This window comes from Chelonia mydas, chromosome 18 (genome assembly GCF_015237465.2).
Source record: "Chelonia mydas isolate rCheMyd1 chromosome 18, rCheMyd1.pri.v2, whole genome shotgun sequence".
Lineage (NCBI taxonomy): Eukaryota > Metazoa > Chordata > Testudines > Cheloniidae > Chelonia > Chelonia mydas.
The window spans coordinates 11,174,546-11,193,692 of record NC_051258.2 but is presented as its reverse complement, the minus strand read 5'-3'; the positions used below and the strand labels follow the sequence as shown (position 1 = coordinate 11,193,692).

Genomic DNA, 19,147 nt, shown 5'->3' with positions numbered 1-19,147 from the left:
TGAGGAATCCAGGGAGTAGCTGTGTGGGCAGCAGCTTTAAATCAGTGCCGTGTTTCTAACATGTGACTAATCTGAACGGTGGCGGGATAGCAATGGGTCCTCCTTCCCCAGCACATCTGCTCTCTGTGGGCATCCAGCCCTAAAGTGATTCCGTAGTGGCCCTGCAGAAGCCACACAGCTGTGTGAGAGTGAGCTAGGTTCAGTAGGGATTGCAGATGCTCAGCGCTTCCCGCATCTATTTCAACATGGAGGTGTGAAATAAATGCCGAGCAAATAGAGAACATGACCAGTCATGTCCCTCGTGCTTTGTGTGGACATTCTTCTGATTGAGACTGGAGCAAAGCTACTTCTTGAACCTCACCAACTTTATCATGACGTTTTGAGGGCCTTGTCTAAACAAGAAAGTTGCACCAGTTTAATTTTGAATTAAACCATTATAGTTAAACTGGGGCAAGACACTGTGTAGACACTATTTTGGTTTGTTTTAAACCTGTTCCTAATCTAACTAAACTAAACAGATAAGCCACTCTTAAACCAGAGTAAGAGCACACCAGAGTATTTTAGCACCTGAAGTTATACTGGAACAATTTTCTTGTGTAGATAAACCCTAAATTTAAGGGACACTGGCCGCGTCTGTTCTGTGTATTAGCCCTGACTTTGCAGCTTTCCTTGTGTATAGGAGGGTTTGCTCTTGAGCATGTAAGCTGGCTGCTGGCCACAACTGATTGAAATCGGGTAATTCCCAGTGTAGACAATGCGATTGTCGGAGGAATCATTTTTATTTTATGTTTTAAAAAATGTCCTGACTGTTGCGAACCCTATTATTAAAACCTGAGCACTTTAAAAATTGAATGTGCCGATTCCTCTTCTAGTTTGGTTCTTTTTCATCATGGCGAATGTGAAGCTAGACCCACGTAGTTTCACTTCTGTCTCCTGCTTTTAGCAAAACTTTTTGGTTGGTTGGTTTGCAAGGCTTAAAGGAGAAAATTTAAAATCCAAATACTTCCAAATAAACCTGCCACTACAGGAATTTAACAGTAATCACACTGTAAACAGATTTCTCTAGCTCTGGCACCAAATCACCCATCAAACATTAATTGAAAAGCTTTGAAAATTGATCTTTGTTCCCCTCCCCTGTAATGTCATTTGTTTTCTACACTGTGTAAGCTGTGAATCCAGTTTAGTTTCACTTTCAGGCTCTTAGTTCTTCCTGTTTGGGTTGCTCATGCTGCCAGGAACTGTTGGCTAACAACCAGCTATTCCACTGGCATTTCCAAATCCTCTCTGAACATATTGCTATAAGTTTTTTGTCAAAGCAGTTTTTTATTTGTATAGAAAAGCCGATCTGAGTCAAATGTTAGTAGTTCCTCTTTAGTGTGTCTTTAATTTTGCATCTGAGTTCCCTGCACCCTTTGTTTTAAGGCCTGTGATGTTCCTCTTTCCTGAAAGTATTTTCAGGTGCCTGCCTTGGGCCTCAACCTTACTTAAGATGGGAGAGGCAGCAGCCAGAGGAGTGATTGCTAAGCAGCAGCTGGCCCTGAGTGAGGGGGGAAGGGGAGCTGATCTGTCAGAAAAAGAAGGGAAGTTTGATAAAGGTGACCAGAAAAGGATTAAGAAATTGGGTGTGTGCTTTGTATGACTTAGATAAAGAGCTGAACAGGTAGGGAGGGTGGAGAGTGTTTCTCTGCTTGCTTTTCTTAACTTTAGACTTAGGAGGAAGATTGATTTTTCCTGGCAGCGTAGCTGGGGGAGAGGGTAGATCTCAGAGGTGGCATTTTGTGGGTGCTCACTTTATTTCCATGTTTTCTCAACGCGGCGGCGGGAGGGAGGATAAACCTCCTAAATGTGAAGCCAATGTAACTGGTGCAGTGACGTCAGCCTCAGGCCTTGCCTACCCTAGAATGGTTTATCAGCAAAGGTGGGCTTAAAGGGGGGGCCAGCTTCCAGTCACCGCAGCGTGGGGTTCAACACGTGGAGCAGAGCGGTCACTGCTGCAGCGACAGGGGCATCATGGGCCTGTTGCTGGAGGACTCTTGGTACCAGTGTAGGTAATAGAGCATCCACACAGGCACTGGTCCAGGTGGATGGGCTCATGTCACTCAAACTAGTGTAACTTCACTGGCGGGAGATCAAGGTTGTGCTGGCAGGACTCAGATTTGAGCATAGACGTGTGCATGGCTGTGCCGACAGAAGCCGAGTTTTGCTGGTAAATCATCATCATTAGTTGTTGCAACAGGGCCTCAGAGCCTGAGTCAAGGACCAGGACCCATTGCGTTAGGTGTGATGTAAACTCAGAACAGAAAGACAGGCCTTGCCCCACAGAGCAGCCAATCTAATATAAGACACATGACAGAGGGATCCAGACGGGCTGCACAGGGAAACGATGAGCCAGTACTGGCCAGCAGGATAGGCAGTGGTTGGTGCACACCAGCAGCCTAAACCTAGTAACCTAGACCAGGCCGCGGTGATTTCATGGAAGATGTGTCAAAATCCCTGCAACTGGTTTGAAACCATGAAGTGATGATTCTTCACCTGCAGTAGCGTGAGTGGGTGCTCAAGGTCCTGATTTAGCAAGGTGCTTACGTCCTTTCCAGTGCCGTGGCTAGGATAACAGTGGTTAAACGCCCCAGGCCCGTCTGCACCACTTATCCCCTGCCCCGATGAACTGAATGTGGGAGAAGTTGGGGTCTCTAGTATCCTACTGCGGACATCAAGGAGGCTTGCAGGCTAGACAGGGCCTGGATTTTTGATGTGGAACTTTATTTTAACCTTTTCGGGCTTTCTGTCTAGAGCAACACAAGCCCCCCTCTCTCTTCCAGCTGAGAGAGGATGTTCATGAGCTAATTTCTGCACAAGGTCGGAGCTCTTAGTTTACCATAGGGGATGCCTACACTGTTTAACCCCCCCCCAAACAAACCCCCACGCTGTGGCAGCACATCTCAAAGCCTGGGTCACCTGACCTGGGCTCCTGCTACAGAGCTAAAAATAGCCCGCTTGGGTGGGAGCCCAGGCTCTGAGACCCACCTTCTTGCTGGGCTGACTGCCTCTGAGACTGGCAGCTTATTGTTGAGATTTCTGCAGTACAGACATGCTCACAGTCACAGGACTAGGGCTGAGTTCCTGAGGCAAAATGAAAGATTTTTTTTTTTTCCCCTTTCTTTCCCCTCAGATCTCTTACACCTTCCACAACTACAAGGCTGGAGTTCGTCACATCCTGTTCAAACACGGAGGACAGGACACCCAGTTCTGGGCAGGATGGTATGGGTGCAGAGTGACAAACAGCAGCATCACCATTGAGCCAGGGATGTCACCGTAGAGAGGCCATGGGGCAGGTGCCGGCTCGGGGCTCTGGAATCAAAAGGCCGCTCATAGCTCTTGAGGTAATCTACGTGAGCTCTTCCAGTTCAGACTTGGGCTGGTGTCAGCGTTTTGGTTTTTTTGCTGCCCCCAGCCTCTCCGTGACTGTATTTTCATACCCTGTCTGAAGAGCAAGTGCTCCTGGGTGACACCAAGCCTCCTACAAGCTCTGCCCTCTGAAGTGACTTGTCTTCCCTGCGACTCCACATTCTCCTCATGCATCTCTCACCAGGGACATCAGCCAGGCCAAGCAGCCAAGTGTCTTTCCCATGACAGGATGTGTGCTCCGGGGCTCCTGTCAGCCAAGGAATCTGCCTCGTCTAACCTGCAGCACCTGTTTAAAGGAGATCTTCAAAGGGGGCAGGAACTGAGCGTTTCTATAGAATATCTGACAGGTTTAAGAGCTTGAGGGGGCGGGGGGAGGATGTAACAGTGTGTGCTAACTCAGCACCCTGTCCCTCATCTCCTCCTCTGTTCACACTAATTGAAAGACAGGCCCTTGGCAGAGGAGGCCAGTTAACTGAGTGGGGGTAAGGCTGAGGGGCTTGGTGGGTGGAAATATCTCCAGCAGCTACACCCATGGAAGGAAGAGGGGGAGCCTGGAGGAAGGCAGAACTGGCTGCTACTACTCCTGTCCCCCTTTGCTTCTGGGTGAGGGTATGCTGCCGGCTCGCTGTAAACCGGGAATGGACCTTTTTGGCCTGAGGGCCACATTGGGGTATGGAAATCATGTGGCGGGCCATGAATGCTCTCGAAATTGGGGATAGGGGTGTGGGAGGGGATGAGGGCTCTGGGGTGGGGTAAGAAATGAGGAATTCAGGGTGCAAGAGGGGGCTCTCGGCTGTGGCAGAGGATTGGGGGACCCTCAGGGGTGCAGACTCTGGGTGGTGCTTACCACAAGTAGCTCCCGGAAGCATGTTCTGCTCCGGCAATGAGGCGGTACCTGCAGACGGGGCAGTGTGCAGAGCCACCTGGCCACACCTCCACGTACTACGTAGGAGCCGGGGGGGGGGGTGTCATTTCGGCTGAGTCCTGGGAGCCGGCCGGTGCTGGGCAAGCCCCCACTCCCCAGCGGGAGTGCCGGAGCAGGGCAAACCCCCGACCTCGCTCCCCAGTGGGAGCTGAGAGCCAGATTAAACGGTCTGACGGGCCGCATATGGCCTGTAGTTTTGCCTACTGCTGCTGTAAACATAAAATACAATAAACCAGGGTGGTGGTGAAGGAGAACTGGTGTGGTTGTGGTCAGTGGTTAAGGCCTGAAGGGACTCTCAGGGGACCACATGTGGACAGGGACCTTTTGTTGTTTTCCCTACTTTACTGTGGCACTTTGCTTTGGAACACTAGCTCTCTCTCCCCCTAAATTAGGAGCTAGGGTTGTTCTGAATCTTTCAAGAGCTTTGCTTCCAACTGTTAATAGTCTGAATTAAAGTGCTTTCTTGGTATCTCTAATCAAACATCTGGGTTCTCCAGGCAGCCACAGACGCTTCCTTGGAAAATAAGGTGAGACTCCTATGTGTAGTGTGTAAAGCAAGCAACAACAAAAAATTGCACAGCCTCTTTTATATGCTGAAAAGTGAATCAACCAGCTGGACTTAAGCCCTCTTCCCCCTGTATGTCACCTTGCCATGTTTCCTACAGCTTGGAAAGAAACTAGACCCTGATTTCAGCCTTGGGTGATAGCTGCAGATTGACTAAGGAAAGTGAAGCTGAGGAGACCAGGTTTGTAGCTCTAGAGAACTCTCCCCCTGTACGCTAGCCCTGGGCATAATTGCTTTCGTGTGTGGATAGAGGGAAGGTGCAGAGTGATCCTAGCACCAAGGAAAGGGAGTTGGGGGTGAGGAAAAGAGGGGTTATTTTTCTCTTCATAAATTGTCTGCCTTACACCTGAAGTGCTTATGCTACTGGCGAGCCACTAGGAATGAATAAAGTGATATGTATATTCCTAGTCTCTTTCTTTACTCTCCTTTGTCTAATGGAGTTCTGCTCTCGGCTACTGGGAGTAGGGCATCAGGTGATTCCACGCTGGCTATCTGACTGATTCGTCATCAAGGGAGCTCAGTTAAGTAAAGGTGTTTCTTTGCCAACACAGTCTAGGGGCCAATAATCAAACGATGCTCTTCCCTTTTCTACCCTCACCACTACAAGATTCTGTGGGCCCCTTTAAGGCCTTCTGCAACCATGTTTTTTCTAAAGGGTGTTGTATAGACTTAAGTGAAATCCCACTTACCACTGCTCCCAGTAAAGTCAATGGGAGTTTTGCCATAAGTTTCAATGGTAACAGAGTTGAGCGCCTTCAAGTGCTTTTTGAAAAACCCCTCCCTCAAACTCCTCTTGTAGGAGCACAGACAAGGAGCAGACTCCAGCTTGCAGAGTAACAGCACTGCACATCAACGAGGGCCCTGACTTGGAGGGGGGGGGGGGCGGGGGCGGCAGCAGCTGGGCCTATGCTATATGGACAGTGCATCTGCCTATTGTTTCCCCCACAGGATGGAGTGGAGACCCTTCATAGAGAGGCAAGAGGCTGGTGCTGTATTACCTTTGCCATGGGAACCTCCGCTCTTTGAGAGAAGCCTGAGTGGTGGCAGCATGTCACCAAAGTAGCTGTGATTTAGACAGGGTGTGTCCCAACACCTTGTGCACACAGCCCTAGTTTCCTGGGGATCCATGGGATCGGAGGGCTGGATCCCTCTCCCTCTGGAGCTGTATATGTACATGAGGAGATTGGGACTCCAAAGGAATCCAAGGGACATTCTCCATCCCTCCTAGAACTTTCCCATGGAAACATGGGGCCATCACTTGTGTCTAACGCTGAAAATGGAGAGCAAGTCTACTGGGTGCAATGGTGCCAGTTATATTTGGTCACAGAGTGAAATGGTACTCTGCCCAGTACAGTCCTGTACATCTACCACACCGGGGCAGGCCGCCTTCGACACAATTCCGGCTAGCTCCGTGATGGTAGAACTCACTCAGTATTTATTGACAACTCTACAGATCACTCACCTCACAGTGGACACACATTGTAGATAAGGCCCCACTCATCCCTGCTGTAAGTCGAGCGATTTCAGTGGAGTCCCACGAGCTTAGGCTTCCAACAGAACGCGCCCAAGTTATCCAGCTGGATGCTCAGAGGTACGTACACAGAATGGACATGCACATACAAGTACCAATGTGAAATTGAGCTGCCCTATTGAGGCTTAAATCGGGATCATAAAGAGCAAGGGAGAAGTACACTGAGTCCCACTTGCAGTTTACGCTACATCCCTCACTCTTTGCAACTGTGGATTTGCTGTGACAATCTGCGCGTACACACACACACACACACACGTAGGAGTCAGTTCTATGTATGGCGGTAAGAGCACTTTAAACCCATAGGCAGCATGGCCGGCAGGAGCTGCTCAAAGGACATTAAGTCACTCAGGAAGCCAGCTGAAGAAGCACCTGTGAACAAGGTAAGTTGCATCCCCCTAGAAGACACTGGATTCCGCTGGAAGATCTGAGGCTTGGCCAAGGTTGAAGGTGATGGGAAGAGTCAGCATCAGGTACCTTTGTGGGCTCTTTCTTCTACATAAAGCTGCATCTAGGAGAGAGTAACAGAAGGGATCCACAAAGGTAACCCTGCAGGGTAACCTAACAGGGCGAGGGTAATAGCCCTGGCAGTATTGGTTTAATACCTTCTTAGGGGAACTGTACTGTAGAGGGAAGAAACCAGACAGGTCTTCTATTTGTATGAGATGGTGTGAGCTGGTGCTGTGGGGCAGCAAAAAAAAGCTAAGGATTCACCCCATAGATTTATTCTTGCTCTAGGGCCTAATCCTTCACAAGGACAGTTCCCAAGGGGAATTCTGGATGCTGGGCACATTTCCAGGAGGTGCTCAGCCCCCCCCAGACTGTTAGTGGGCAGGGGTTGCAATAAAGAACACAGCTTTGACAGATGGGACCTACAACGCAGCCCTCCAGCAGTGGCTGGGCCGTGGCCTCTCTCACCTCTGACGAGCAGGGTTGGGTGTTCTTTGGCTTGCCCATTGGGCACCTCACTCCACGGCCCCTGTACACGCAGATGGGCTGAACCAGGCTGAACTTACTGGTGATGGGATAATAGGGTCAGTGCATCCTGCCACAAACAGGTTTCGTACTTTAGCTGGGGAAGGTCCTGCCCTCCCACGCTTGCCTGGGCTCAGTGCACTCATTAATACCAGCCTCCTGTGTCAGCAGCTCGTGCTGGGGTAAGATACATCACAGCAGTGTTAAGCCATTGCCCGGTAGATGACGGCAGCAGGAGACAGGTTCCCCTCACCCCAGGGAGTTTGCATAGATTGACGTAGCGCTCGTGCCAGCCTGGGCTAGAGCGCTCCGCTCACCTTTAAGATATCCGAGGTCATGGTCTTCAGGGGGATTAGCCGGGGGTCATGCATGTGCACGTCCTGTTCATCTGCCAGGATCCATGGGAAATCCTGGTGGCAGGAATAGAAGAGGCTTCCTCAGAACAGGGGCCATGAACTGCAGAAAGCACCCTCCCTTTCTGGGCTCCTCAGAGGGCTGGAAATGGGAGCAGCGGTGGGTGGAGGCGGCAGGGACCCACTACTGCCCCTCCCTCTGGCCTTCTGCACCCCACAAGTGCTCCCCCCATCCCCTCCTTCCCAGTCATGGGGTCCATGGTAAGGGAGTAAGGAGGGACTTGGGGGGGAAGGGGGGGGGAAGAGGGGAACATGAGGATTTGAGGGGGACCATAGATCAGGCTAGGGGAGGAGCAGAGACAGAGCACACGCCTCAGCAGAGGGACATGAGGTGGGCAACCCAGCCTGGCTGGGGAGGTAACAGGGATCCCACAGCTTTAAAGACTAGTTTATACTGGAAAACCTTGCTAATCCACACACTGACAATGCCCACCCCGCCCATCCCTCAGCCAGGGTTTAAAAGCAGAGGCTGAGCTGAGGTCTCCTATTACTAAGAGCTCATTACCCTATGCCCGCAGAGACCTCAATCTCCTCCTCCAATTCCCTCCCCAGACCTCCACTTTCAGGCTTTACCTCTGCACTGGGGCTACAACATACGAACTCAAAGTGGGTTACGTATCCCATAGGGGAGAGGGGGCTCAGCACCTTGCAAGATCAAGCCCTTAGTGACTTGCCCATCTGGAGGACAGGTATGCTATTTCCCCAGTGGGGTGTTGTAAAGATGTACCAGCTAACATGCACGTAGGCTGCTGGTCTGTCCACCCGGCTTTAGGGGCATTGCCATCCTGCCTGCTGTCTGGTTCAGGGCCTTCTTCATAGGGTTTCAGCTTGAGTTGTTTCACGTATAACTGGTAAATTCCACATCTCAAACTAGTCCCCTTCCCCTGACCCAGGGGCTGCCAGTCAGCACCTCCCATGCCTGGCGGCTCTTCCCTAATCCTACAGGTCATCTGCCTGGGATCTACCTTGCTCTAGGGCAGCGGTTCTCAAACTGTGGGTTGGGACACCAAAGTGGGTCGCAACCCCATTTTAATGGGGTCGCCAGGGCTAGCTTAGACTTGCTGGGGCCAAAGCCTGAGCCCCACTGTCTGCCTGAGGGCTTCAGCCTTGGGCAGTGGGGTTGAGATTACAGGCGCCCTGCCTGGGGCCGAAGCGCTTTGGCCCCCAAATCCTGGGTGGCAGAGATGAGGCAGGCTCTGACTTCAGTCCCTCCTCCCTGGGTCATGTAGTAATTTTTGTTGTCAGAAGGGGGTCACGGTGCAATGAATTTTGAGAACCCCTGCTCTAGGTCCCACCTGAGGAGCGAACCTACTTCCTATAGCCCTAGTCCAAGGGTCTCCAACAGGAGCCTTCCTGCAGCTCTCCCAACTGGGCTACTTGTTAGCTTTTATAATCACCTGATCAGTCGCAGGCGTGGCTGGGCCCAATGCCCCTCAAAAGGCCAGACACCTGCGACACTGCATGTAAGTTTCAAGTGCAAAATTTCACACCTTCCTTGTTAAGGAGAGGTCTTTGGAGAACTCTTCTAGACATCAGGAATTGCTGTGGCCCAACCCTTCCAGGGAACAATAATATAGTCCCCCCCCTTGATGAAAGGAGAATCCAGAGCTGCAGCACCTTAATTCACTTCCATCCTTCTTTACTGTGCAGCTCACTGCAAGCAACAAGCAGAGAGAGGCATCACCTACCTTTATCACCTGGATCTTCTCCATGTTTCGTGTGGCAGCCTCCCGTGTATGAACCAGGACAGTGAAGGTGCAGCCTACAAGGGAAGGGGCAGAGATGAGAGGAAGGCACTGTAATCATACGGCCAGAGGCCTGGGAGGTAACAGGGGCCAGGGTATTATCTAGACAGTGCCCAGACAGAGCTAGCTCCTCTGCGTGTTTCATCCACAGCTAGGTAAATACCAAGACATGTTCCTTTCCAAAAGGGACTGGGAAGGTAACCTGTCATTTTCTGATCTCTCTGGACTTTGCTAGTGCTCTCCTTAGCACCACAATTCAGAAACCGTGGACTCCTCCATGGTCTCCACCTTCCCCTCTCCTGTAAACCTATTGCCACCTCCTGGCCCCTGATGCAACTGGCCCAGGGCACCTTTTATAGGATTTGGATTTTGCTCCAGTGCTCGTGATCAAAATTTTTTTTATCCTCACCTCTTGAGCGGGATGCTCTTTACCAGTTGGCTGCTGTCTTCCACCCAGAGCTGGTTGCATTTCAGTGATGCTGCATATGTCTAATATGCACCATGCCCTGTGATCTTTTGGGGATTAAATCCCCTGTACCTTTTTTTAATCTCCATTTCTGCCTGTCTGGGTGGCAGTGAGCCCAGCTATGCAAAACAAACTCTCTCTAGTGTGTTTGTCCAGGAAAGATATTCTACCACCCCTTACGCAAAGAAAATCCGGCAGCAAGGCTATCACTGGAGCAGCCGTCATATCCCTCCCTATAAAGGGAATGCTTTCAGTCCTACCTGGGGGGTTGTTGTCGAGCACGGCATCACACACGCTAATCTTCAGGATGAAGGCACGGAGCAACTGCTCCACATGGGACAGCAGCGAGTCTGAGCTGGGGAGGAGACAGAGATCATTAGGGGAGATCCTTGGCCCAAAGGGAGGGGTAGTTGTTTCTAATATCAGCTCCCAAAGTCGAACACAGGGAGAGGGAAGCAGGCACTGGCTGCACTGGGCTGGTAGGAGGGAACCTTTACCTGATGGAAAGTAGAGGTGGCTGAGTGATCTCAAAGACAAATCTCTCCACTGGATGGTGCTCTTTATCCAGGATTACTACCACCACCTTCTCCACATCATTCTGCAAGCACAGACACCGGGTCAGGAGCTCTCCGCCAGACTGTCCCTTTTCCTCTGCTCCCCCATCCCCGTCTCTGATGCTCCCTATTAATCAGGAACATACTTATCTGCTCTAACCCCACATCCCTTCAGTGTTTTCCCAGTGCTTTAGAAAGGCCGCTGGATTGCTCTGACTACAATCAAATGCCTTATCAGTTTATTATTGGATACGAGATCCCTGTTGGGGGACTACCCCCAAGACTTGTAGGGAGCTGCAATCCACCAAATGGGACATTTCCTGCTCTGGCTACTGCTACATGGAGAGGCGATGTGCAGCCATCATAGGCTTGCACTTCCCACAGGGGATTAGACACAAGGCATGCAATATATACATTCCCAACTCATGGACAATACAAGGCAGAGGACAGGTCACACACTCAGCCCAAGTATCTTGGAGTAGTACAGTAATACTGTGCTTCCACATGCTCAGAGCAAGAGAATCCACAAAGGGAGCGTGTCAAAGAAGCAGAGTTCAAAGGGGCACCAGTAAGGCAAGTTTGGCTCCATAATTTAGTTCATGTAAAAATAAGCGTTTAAAAATCCTTAAGCCAACAAACTATTATTTATTGAGTTACAAAGAGTGCTTAAAAAAATAAACCAATGATATTCCCCTGGAGCGTTGGCTACCAACTACTGCAGCTTTGTGGCTAATGCTCAAAAGTGAAATTGATGAAAATTAACCAGGAAGTGAAACTGCCCTATTTCAAGCTTCCAAAGGGAGAGGAATGCCAAACTGCGAAGATTAAAAAACAGACTAAGGCAATGAACTCTGCACAGCAAGACCTCACTGCAGGATTGGGGCCTTAAGCAGGTGTCTAACTTTGCTTGAATTAATAGTCTCCCTCACTTCCATAAGGCTGTTCACATGACTAAAGTTACTTGTGACTAAGTGTCTTCAGGATTTATAAACCCCCCCCCTTTTTTTTTTTTAAATATAAAGTGTTTCAGTTTTAATCATTTGTAACATACCATAGTTAAGGACATATATATATTTAGCAGTCTGCTGGTGTCCCTTCACCTGTTTCAACCTAAATAAATGACCACCACCAAACCTGGACCCTGGCTGTGGGGACTACACCAGTGGTCCCCAAACTGTGGGATGCATCCCTCCTAGGGGGGTGCAGAAGAACTTGGGGGGGGGAGTGAGTGGCAGACCTGGGCCAGCCCCCATGGGGGGCAGGGAGAGAACGCCACACAGCCCTGCTCTGCCCCCAGCTCTGCTCCGGCCCTGTCCCCAGTCCCGCTCCCAGCCTTGGCCCCCAGCCATGGTTCTGGCCACAGCCCCCACCCACAAGCTCAACCCCTGGCTGTGGCTCCGTTCCCGGCCTCAGCCTCGGACCCCTTTCCGCGTTTCCCCACTCCCCCCGGGAGCTGCGGCCCCGGCCCCCAGAGTGAGGTGCAGACAGGGTAACGGGGTATGTGACCCTGAAAAGTTCAGGGAGCACTGCTTTATACAAATCTCTGCACCAAACAGAGAAAACATGATTGCTTACAAATCCTGTTTCCACAATATCAAGACAATTTATTTTAAAGTTCTCTATTTGTGACTAGTGCATTTGGGGCGGGGGGATGTGCCCAGCACGAGGTCTCTGGCATGGCCTCACCTTCTCTAACAGTGGCTTCACACAGTGCAGCGTGTCCTGGATGTACTGATTCAGCTCTGGATGACAGGACATCTGTGCAAACAGAATGAGAACTCAGATCAAATAGCAGAAGGGCTGGTGGGCTGCAGGGCCTCAGGGGGTTGCTACTGTGATGGAATATTTTACCACTAGGTTGCCAGTTCAAATCCAGCAGAGGTAAGTGGTGACTGGAAGTTGTTGGCATCTGATGACTATGCAGTGGCTTAGGGGAAATAAGTCTAGTGGTGTCTGCTGACAACTAGCGCAACCAGTGTCCACCTCACAATTGGTCTTTCTTAGAGACAGTCCCTCCCAGCCAGCATTACAGCACACTGGGGGGGCAGCATGGGAGAAATTTGTACTGTTGTTGCCTGTGATCTATCTGTTCTGTGCATAAGTGTAACGCTTCAAACTCCAGGGTTGTTACTTCATCCCTTTTCAGGACCACTCAATTCACTTTGAAAATAATTCAGGGTTTGCGTTTGTTCAAATATAAGCTAATTCAGTTAGGCACCAGCCAGAACAAATTAACCCCTAATATTTCATTCATGGCCACAAATGCCATTCTAATAGCACCTCCTTGAGCCTAAGCATTAACAATAATACCTGCCTCTTCTATAGTGCTTTTGAACATACAGCATGCTCCCTGCTTAACTGTGTATTTCCTCATAGCCATAGAGCTACAGGAGAGACTCCTACCTGGACTGGTACATTGTATTTTTTCCTCTTCTGAAAGATCCCAATGGGGTAAACTTCTCTAACATAAAGGATGAGGTGAACAGCCACTTCAAGAAACTCAGAGAGAACATCTGCAACCACTGGAGAACAGAACAAAGAGGTGGTGGAGCAAAGCAGGTGAAGAAAAACAAGCCCAGCAAATATTTCATGGCTGCAGGAATCTGTTGGTTAACTGCTGCCCATGATCATCATCTTATCTGTACACTGCTTGTTTTATGAACTGCAGTGACATGACTGTCCTCCCAAAGTGTTTTACCCTTGAGATCACGGCATTCACCACTGAGATGTAACCACCTCTAGGGTGGAATGCGCCAGCCATTTAACACCACAGCAACACTATACAACCATTTATGACCGGAAGTAAAGAAGAATCCTGTATCCCGTTGAAACTGCAGGTGAACTGGAAGAAGGCAGAATTGAATGATACACCCATGTAAAGATATTATAATTATGCAAGTTGACAAGGATTATAAGTGCTCCTTACAGGTGTCACTTCCAAGTAATGAGACCAGAGCTACCCCTGCTTAGATTGTGAGTTCCAAAGATCACAACAGGGCAGCTGCAGTGGTCATCTTAACCTCTAACCTGCAATACTGCAACCCACCAGCAAGGCATAAAGGTGTCCCATTTTCCCCGTACACGTTTCACCCCATTCGCAGCAGTAGCTGAGGGGTAGAAGACCAACACTCCAAGGCAGAGCCAGCTCTACCTCCACATGACTCCCTGTGCCATCAAGAAGCCTCGTGAGCTTCTGGAGAGCAGCGTGCTTTGCTACCTTGTCCAAAGTTGAGATCCTGCCGAGTGAGGGTGGTCATCTTTCCAGTAACCTGGGAAGGAATTGGGAAAGGAGTATTTTCCTCTCAGCTCATGGCACCATTCAGATCCCTCTCCCCAGTTACCTCCATACCCACAGCAAAATCCACACTCTAGATATTTGTGCGCACACTAACTGCTATTACACAAACCAACAAAGGTCCTGATTTCCAAAGGCCGCATAGCCCCCATCTACTTGAATTGCCATGGGGATTGCTCGCAGATCCGATCTCGGGAACCCAGTTAAAGCGATAGTGGGTTACAAATCATAATTTTGCACAAGATGACATCCGTCCTCATGTTCTTGATAACGCCTCAAATTGCAAATCTGAATGTACTCAGATGGGTTTCTGCTGTTTGTGGGAGTGCTGTTTGTTAGTTAATGTTTTGGGATTTGTGATTTTGTTTTGTTTGGGGGTGGGTTTTTTGTTTTTGTTTTTTTGCATTAGCCTGGGCAATGAAAATATGCTAGTCAGTTTCAGTTTTGTCCATTTCCCTTTCTGGTTCTCCTGCCCTAACAAAATGCAACAGTGCTTGAGTTGCAAACATTGCAGGGGAAGGATTAAAGCCAAACAAAATTGTATTGACATGGAAAAAAGTGTTTTATGAAACCAACTCCCCTCCCCTATGAGGTACTTATACGGCCTCTGTTACACAGTTGCTGAGCACCTCACAATTATTAATGTATTTATCTTCACAACACCCTAGGAGGTAGGGAAGTGCCATTATCTGGGGAACTGAGGCAGAGAGAGACTAAGGCCATAGATTTTAAAGGTATTAGGCAGGGCTGCCCTCAGTGTTGCAATGCCTAACTGATTTAGAAGACTACATCTCATTTCCAAAAAGGATTTAGACACTTCAGAACCTAAATTCCATCAACGGTCACCGAGCGCAGCAACACCTAATACCTTTAACAAAAATCTAGGCCTCCACCCCGGGACATACAGGGAGTCTGTGGCAGAGCAGGGAACTGACCCAGCTCTCCAGTGTCTCATGCTCGTACCTTCAACCTCAGACCATCAGTCCTCTCACAAAGACCCTAATCCTGCAGACACCTGAGGACAATTGCAGGACAAGACCACAGTTTTTAATCCCTAACCCTCCCCCCGGCCCCAACATAAGGTTTACTATGGTGAGGACAGAGGGCCATGGGTCTGACCTGGATAGCCACCAAGATCAACAGGAGTCCTTCCCTCCATTACAGTGGGTTTTGGATCAGGCCCCAGGTGTGTCCCTGGGTTATAGTAGATAGGAAAATGTACTGATCCACTCAGCCCAATGCAGGGCTCTTGTCAATGGGTTTGGGAGGTCCCAGTGGATGGAGGGTGTCTGAATTCTTAATGATGCTGTTTGGAAGCTGAGCGTCTTGTCAATGGAGACATTATTACTACTTTAATTTGGTACCATCAGATTTTTTTTAATATATATTTTCAGGGCAATTGGCCAGACAGGAGCCTGAGCAAACCTGGGTTTGGCAATCGGGGGCAGTCGCTCGTGAACCCAGCAGTGCACCCCCGTCTCACCCCCTGGTGATCGGTTCACTCTCACGGCACAAGGCCACCCCTGGTAGGGCTTCTCCGGGGCAGCAGGTGGGCCGCTTTGCCCCCCACACCCACCCCTGCGCTGGGCACCTTGCAGTGGGGGGGGGGGGAGGCGGGGTGTTTCTGTGAGAAATTTGGCACCTTCCAGTAACAGGGTCAGGGTGGGGGGGCCCCCCCAGGGGCCCCCCCTGGTCTTATTTCAGGGCAGACGCAGGACCGAGCCTACCAACACCCCCTCCCATTCCAGGGCACATTCAGTGCCCCCCTCCCCCGTGCCTCCCCTTTCGGGGCACCCCCGGAGCCCCCCCCACTCCAGCCCCCTCTCCCTTTCAGGGCACCCCCAGAGCCCCCCCCCACCAATCCAGCCTCCTCTCCCTTTCGGGGCACCCCCGGAGCCCCCCTCCCCACCAATCCAGCCTCCTCTCCCTTTCGGGGCACCCCCGGAGCCCCCCTCCCCACCAATCCAGCCTCCTCTCCCTTTCGGGGCACCCCCGGAGCCCCCCTCCCCCTTTTGGAGCACCCCCGGGGCGCCCCTACCCACTCCAGTCCCCTCCCCCTTTCGGGGCGCCCCTCCCCACTCCAGTCCCCTCTCCCTTTTGGGGCACCCCGGAGCGGCCCCCCATTCCACCCCCTCTCCCTTTCGGGGCACGCGCGGCCCCCCCATTATAAGCCTTTATCCCCCCCGGCACCCCCTTACCGCGGGGCGGCGGCCGCTCCCCGCCCGGGGCCCCGTTGCCAGGCTCGGGGGGTGTCCGCCCGGCGCGGCCCTTTGACGTGCCTCGCCGCCCCCTGCCTTCCGCCGGGTCCTAGCGCCCGCCGCGCTCAGCTCCCGCGGCGCCCGGCCGCTCACAGCTGGAGGGCCCGGGGCTGGGGGAGCCGGGGGCCCTGGCGAGCTTGGTGTGGGGATCTCCGGGTGGGGGGGTCCCCCATGGGCGGGAGGCTCATTGTGAGCCCAGCTGCGCGGTGTCCCTTCCTCTTCAGATAAAGGGTCTCCAGAGTGCGTGTTCCCACGGGACAGGCAGGGCCTGAGCCAAAGGCAATGGGACTGGGAGCCTGGCAAGGGGCTTTGAATCAGGCCTTTGAAGGGGAGTCCGGGGGAGACGACGACACTGTGGGGTTCAAAAATCACCTTAAAAACAAACACATTTCAGAGCTCTTTCCTTAGTAACACGCTTGAAATTGAGTTTAGCACTAACATGCTTCTCTTCATCTGATGGTCTCATTTTACAGATAGGGAAACTGAGGCACAAAGAGGTGAGTGACTTGATCAAGGGCTTTCAGTGAGTCCCTTTCATATTTTTTTCTACTAATTTTTAAGCACCGTACGGATGTGCAATGCTGCACTCAGAGCGGTGGACATACTCTGGAATTTAGGGCCCAATCCTGCAAACCATTATTCACACAAATGTTCCCATTGATTTCCCTAAGAATTATTCCTGCCAACGAAGGTAAAGGTTTGCAGGTGTGAGTTCTTACATTACATAAGAAAATATAGGAACAGCATTTCAGCTTTGTCATATAATCATACAACCATAGAGTGAGAAGGGACCGCAAGGATCTAGTCCAGTGGTTTTCAAACTTTTTTTCTGGTGACCCAGTTGAAGAAAATTGTTGATGCCCCCAACCCAGAGGGGGCTCAAGGCTCGGGCAGAGGGTTGGGTGTGGGGCTGCGGGGTGGGGCCAGGAATGAGGGTTCAGGCTGTGGGAGGGGGCTCTTGGGTGGGGCAGGGGTGCAGGAGGGGGTCAAGGCTCTGGGTGCAGGCTCTGGGGTGGGGTCAGGGATGAGGGTGTTGGGGTGCAGGAAGGGGCTCCGGGTTTAGGGGGGCTCAGGGCTGGGGAAAGGGCTTGGGACACAGGGTTGGGGTGCGGGCTTACGTCCTGCGACTCCCGGTCAGTGGCACAGCTGGGGTGCAGAGGCAGGCATAGTGCCTATCCTGGCACCGCAGACCATGCTGCACCCCAGAAGCGGCCAGCAAGACCGGCTCCTAGACGGAGGCACGCAAGTGGCTCCAAGCAGCTCTCGACTGAAGGCACCGTGCCGTCCCCCACCCCCAGCTCCCATTGGCCAGTTCCCAGCCAATGGGAGTGCGGAGCTGGTGCTCGGGGCAGGGACAGTGTGTAGAGCCCCATGGCACCCCCTGCCTACAACCCGGACCTGCTGCTGGCCACTTCTGGGGCGCAGCACGGTGTCAGAATGGGTCAGGACTACTAGGTTTTACTGGCCAGCTGCCAAGGTCCCTGGGTGCTGAGCAAGGCGACCCAGTACTGGGTTGTGATCCAAACTTTGAAAACCACTGATCTAGTCTAACCTCCGGCTAAGATGCAGGCTTTGTTGTGTCTAAACCAGTGGTTCTCAGACTGTGGGTCGAGACCTCAATGTGGGTCATGACCCCTTTTTAATGAGGTCGCCAGGGCTAGTGTTAGACTTGCTGGGGCCCCGGGGCTGAAGCCAACCCCCACTGCCCAACGCCAAAGCCCAAGGGCTTCAGCCCTGGGCAGCCGGGCTCAGGTTAAAAGCCCCCCACCTAGGGCTGAAGCCCTTGGGCTTTGCCACTCCCCCTCCACCCCCGCCTGGAGCATCAGGGCTTGGGTGGGTTCAGGTTTCGGTCCCCCCTCCTGGGGTCATGTAGTAATTTTTTTTTTTTTTTTTGTCAGAAGAGGATCACAGTGCAATAGAGTTTGAGAATCCCTGGTCTAAACTATCCAAGACAGATAGCTATCCAGCCTCATTTTGAAAATCTCCCTCTTAGGGGGACACGTTTAGATCAAATTTGGCCCCAAATTGTGCTTCTTTAAGTCAAAATCCTTTAAACCAGTTTGAAGAAAGACTGTGACCAACAGAAATATCTCCATTCATTTTTTATTAATTCCACTGAATTTTAAAAAAACAAACAAGTAAACATTCCCTTTGGTGTTTACAGCCCACACGGGGCATCCTTGTGTCACTGCTTGACAGCCAGAAAGCAAAATTCTCTATATACACATCATAAATAAAGACAAAGGAACTGACTTCCGTGATTTTCATTGTCCAAATTTAAATGCAAACATTAAAAACAAGTTTTCAGAGTCTGTCATTCTTAATTATCTAAAGTGATATGAGTAGCACAGGTATGGAGAATTAATAATTAAATATATATACGCACACATATACACACACACACTATGAATTTTGTTGCATCAGAGTCCAATCACCCTTGATGAGAGGCAGGATGGTCCAGTGGTTAGAGCAGTAGCCTGGGCACAACACTGGCCCAGATGCACTGCAGTAGTTGTGCCGCTGTAGTGTAGACATAGCCTTAGTGGCTCTCTGCCTCAGTTTCCCCATCTGTAAAGTAGGGATAATAGCACTTCCCTACCTCAGAGTGGTGTTATGAGAATAAATGCATTAAAGATTGTGAGGTGTTTAGATACCACCCTGTAGAAGTACCTTAGATGCATCCGATGAAGTGAGCTGTAGCTCACGAAAGCTTATGCTGAAATAAATTGGTTAGTCTCTAAGGTGCCACAAGTCCTCCTGTTCTTTTTGCGAATACAGACTAACACGGCTGCTACTCTGAAACCTTCTAGATCTAGTGGGACTTTTCCGGGTGCCGTTTTAAAATCTGTAGATTGAGGGACACGGCTCTGGTGAAATCTAGAGTCTTTTGCAACAGGCCTCTGCAGTACCAGTTTCACATTCTGCATGCCAAGCTTCAGCCCGCCCAGTGCACATCTTCTGGGCCCAGTCCTGCTCCTAGCGAGGCCAATATCAAAACATCGCTTGGTTTTAACAGGA

The 19,147-nt window shown here is 50.9% G+C and overlaps 2 protein-coding genes and 1 long non-coding RNA gene across 5 annotated transcripts in view; 1 reads left to right on the top strand and 2 right to left on the bottom strand.

Moving 5' to 3' along the window:
* Positions 1-5,302, top strand: part of LOC102946605 (F-box only protein 6) — a 119,769-nt gene extending 114,467 nt beyond the window's left edge. For all 3 annotated transcript variants that reach the window (XM_043531707.1, XM_007053699.4, XM_037881174.2), the window contains exon 6: positions 3,170-5,302. In XM_043531707.1, coding sequence (XP_043387642.1) covers positions 3,170-3,316 — 147 coding nt within the window. In that variant the 3' untranslated portion in view covers positions 3,317-5,302. The remainder of the gene's footprint in view (positions 1-3,169) is intronic.
* Positions 5,303-6,165: 863 nt separating this feature from the next.
* LOC122463253 lies at positions 6,166-17,838 on the bottom strand. The gene is made up of 2 exons (XR_006286437.1): positions 17,717-17,838; positions 6,166-6,234 (listed from the first exon to the last, which is right to left on the bottom strand). It is a non-coding gene; the product is annotated as an uncharacterized LOC122463253 (long non-coding RNA).
* MAD2L2 (mitotic arrest deficient 2 like 2) lies at positions 6,308-16,178 on the bottom strand. Its single transcript, XM_037881176.2, has 9 exons — positions 16,070-16,178; positions 13,794-13,845; positions 12,980-13,098; positions 12,263-12,334; positions 10,520-10,620; positions 10,283-10,377; positions 9,500-9,573; positions 7,716-7,808; positions 6,308-6,934 (listed from the first exon to the last, which is right to left on the bottom strand). Exons 2-9 carry the CDS (start codon positions 13,831-13,833, stop codon positions 6,893-6,895), a joined length of 636 nt encoding a protein of 211 aa, XP_037737104.1. The 5' UTR covers positions 13,834-13,845; positions 16,070-16,178; the 3' UTR covers positions 6,308-6,892.
* Positions 17,839-19,147: the final 1,309 nt, after the last annotated feature.

Excerpts from the sequence above, each read along its gene's own strand:
- MAD2L2 (XM_037881176.2), bottom strand. The coding sequence starts at position 13,833 with ATGACCACCCTCACTCGGCAGGATCTCAACTTTGGACAAG. Across the intron at positions 10,378-10,519 it reads CCACCTCTACTTTCCATCAG|CTCAGACTCGCTGCTGTCCC; the intron begins GTAAAGGTTCCC and ends TCTCCTCCCCAG. Across the intron at positions 9,574-10,282 it reads GCTCGACAACAACCCCCCAG|GCTGCACCTTCACTGTCCTG; the intron begins GTAGGACTGAAA and ends CTTCCCTTGTAG.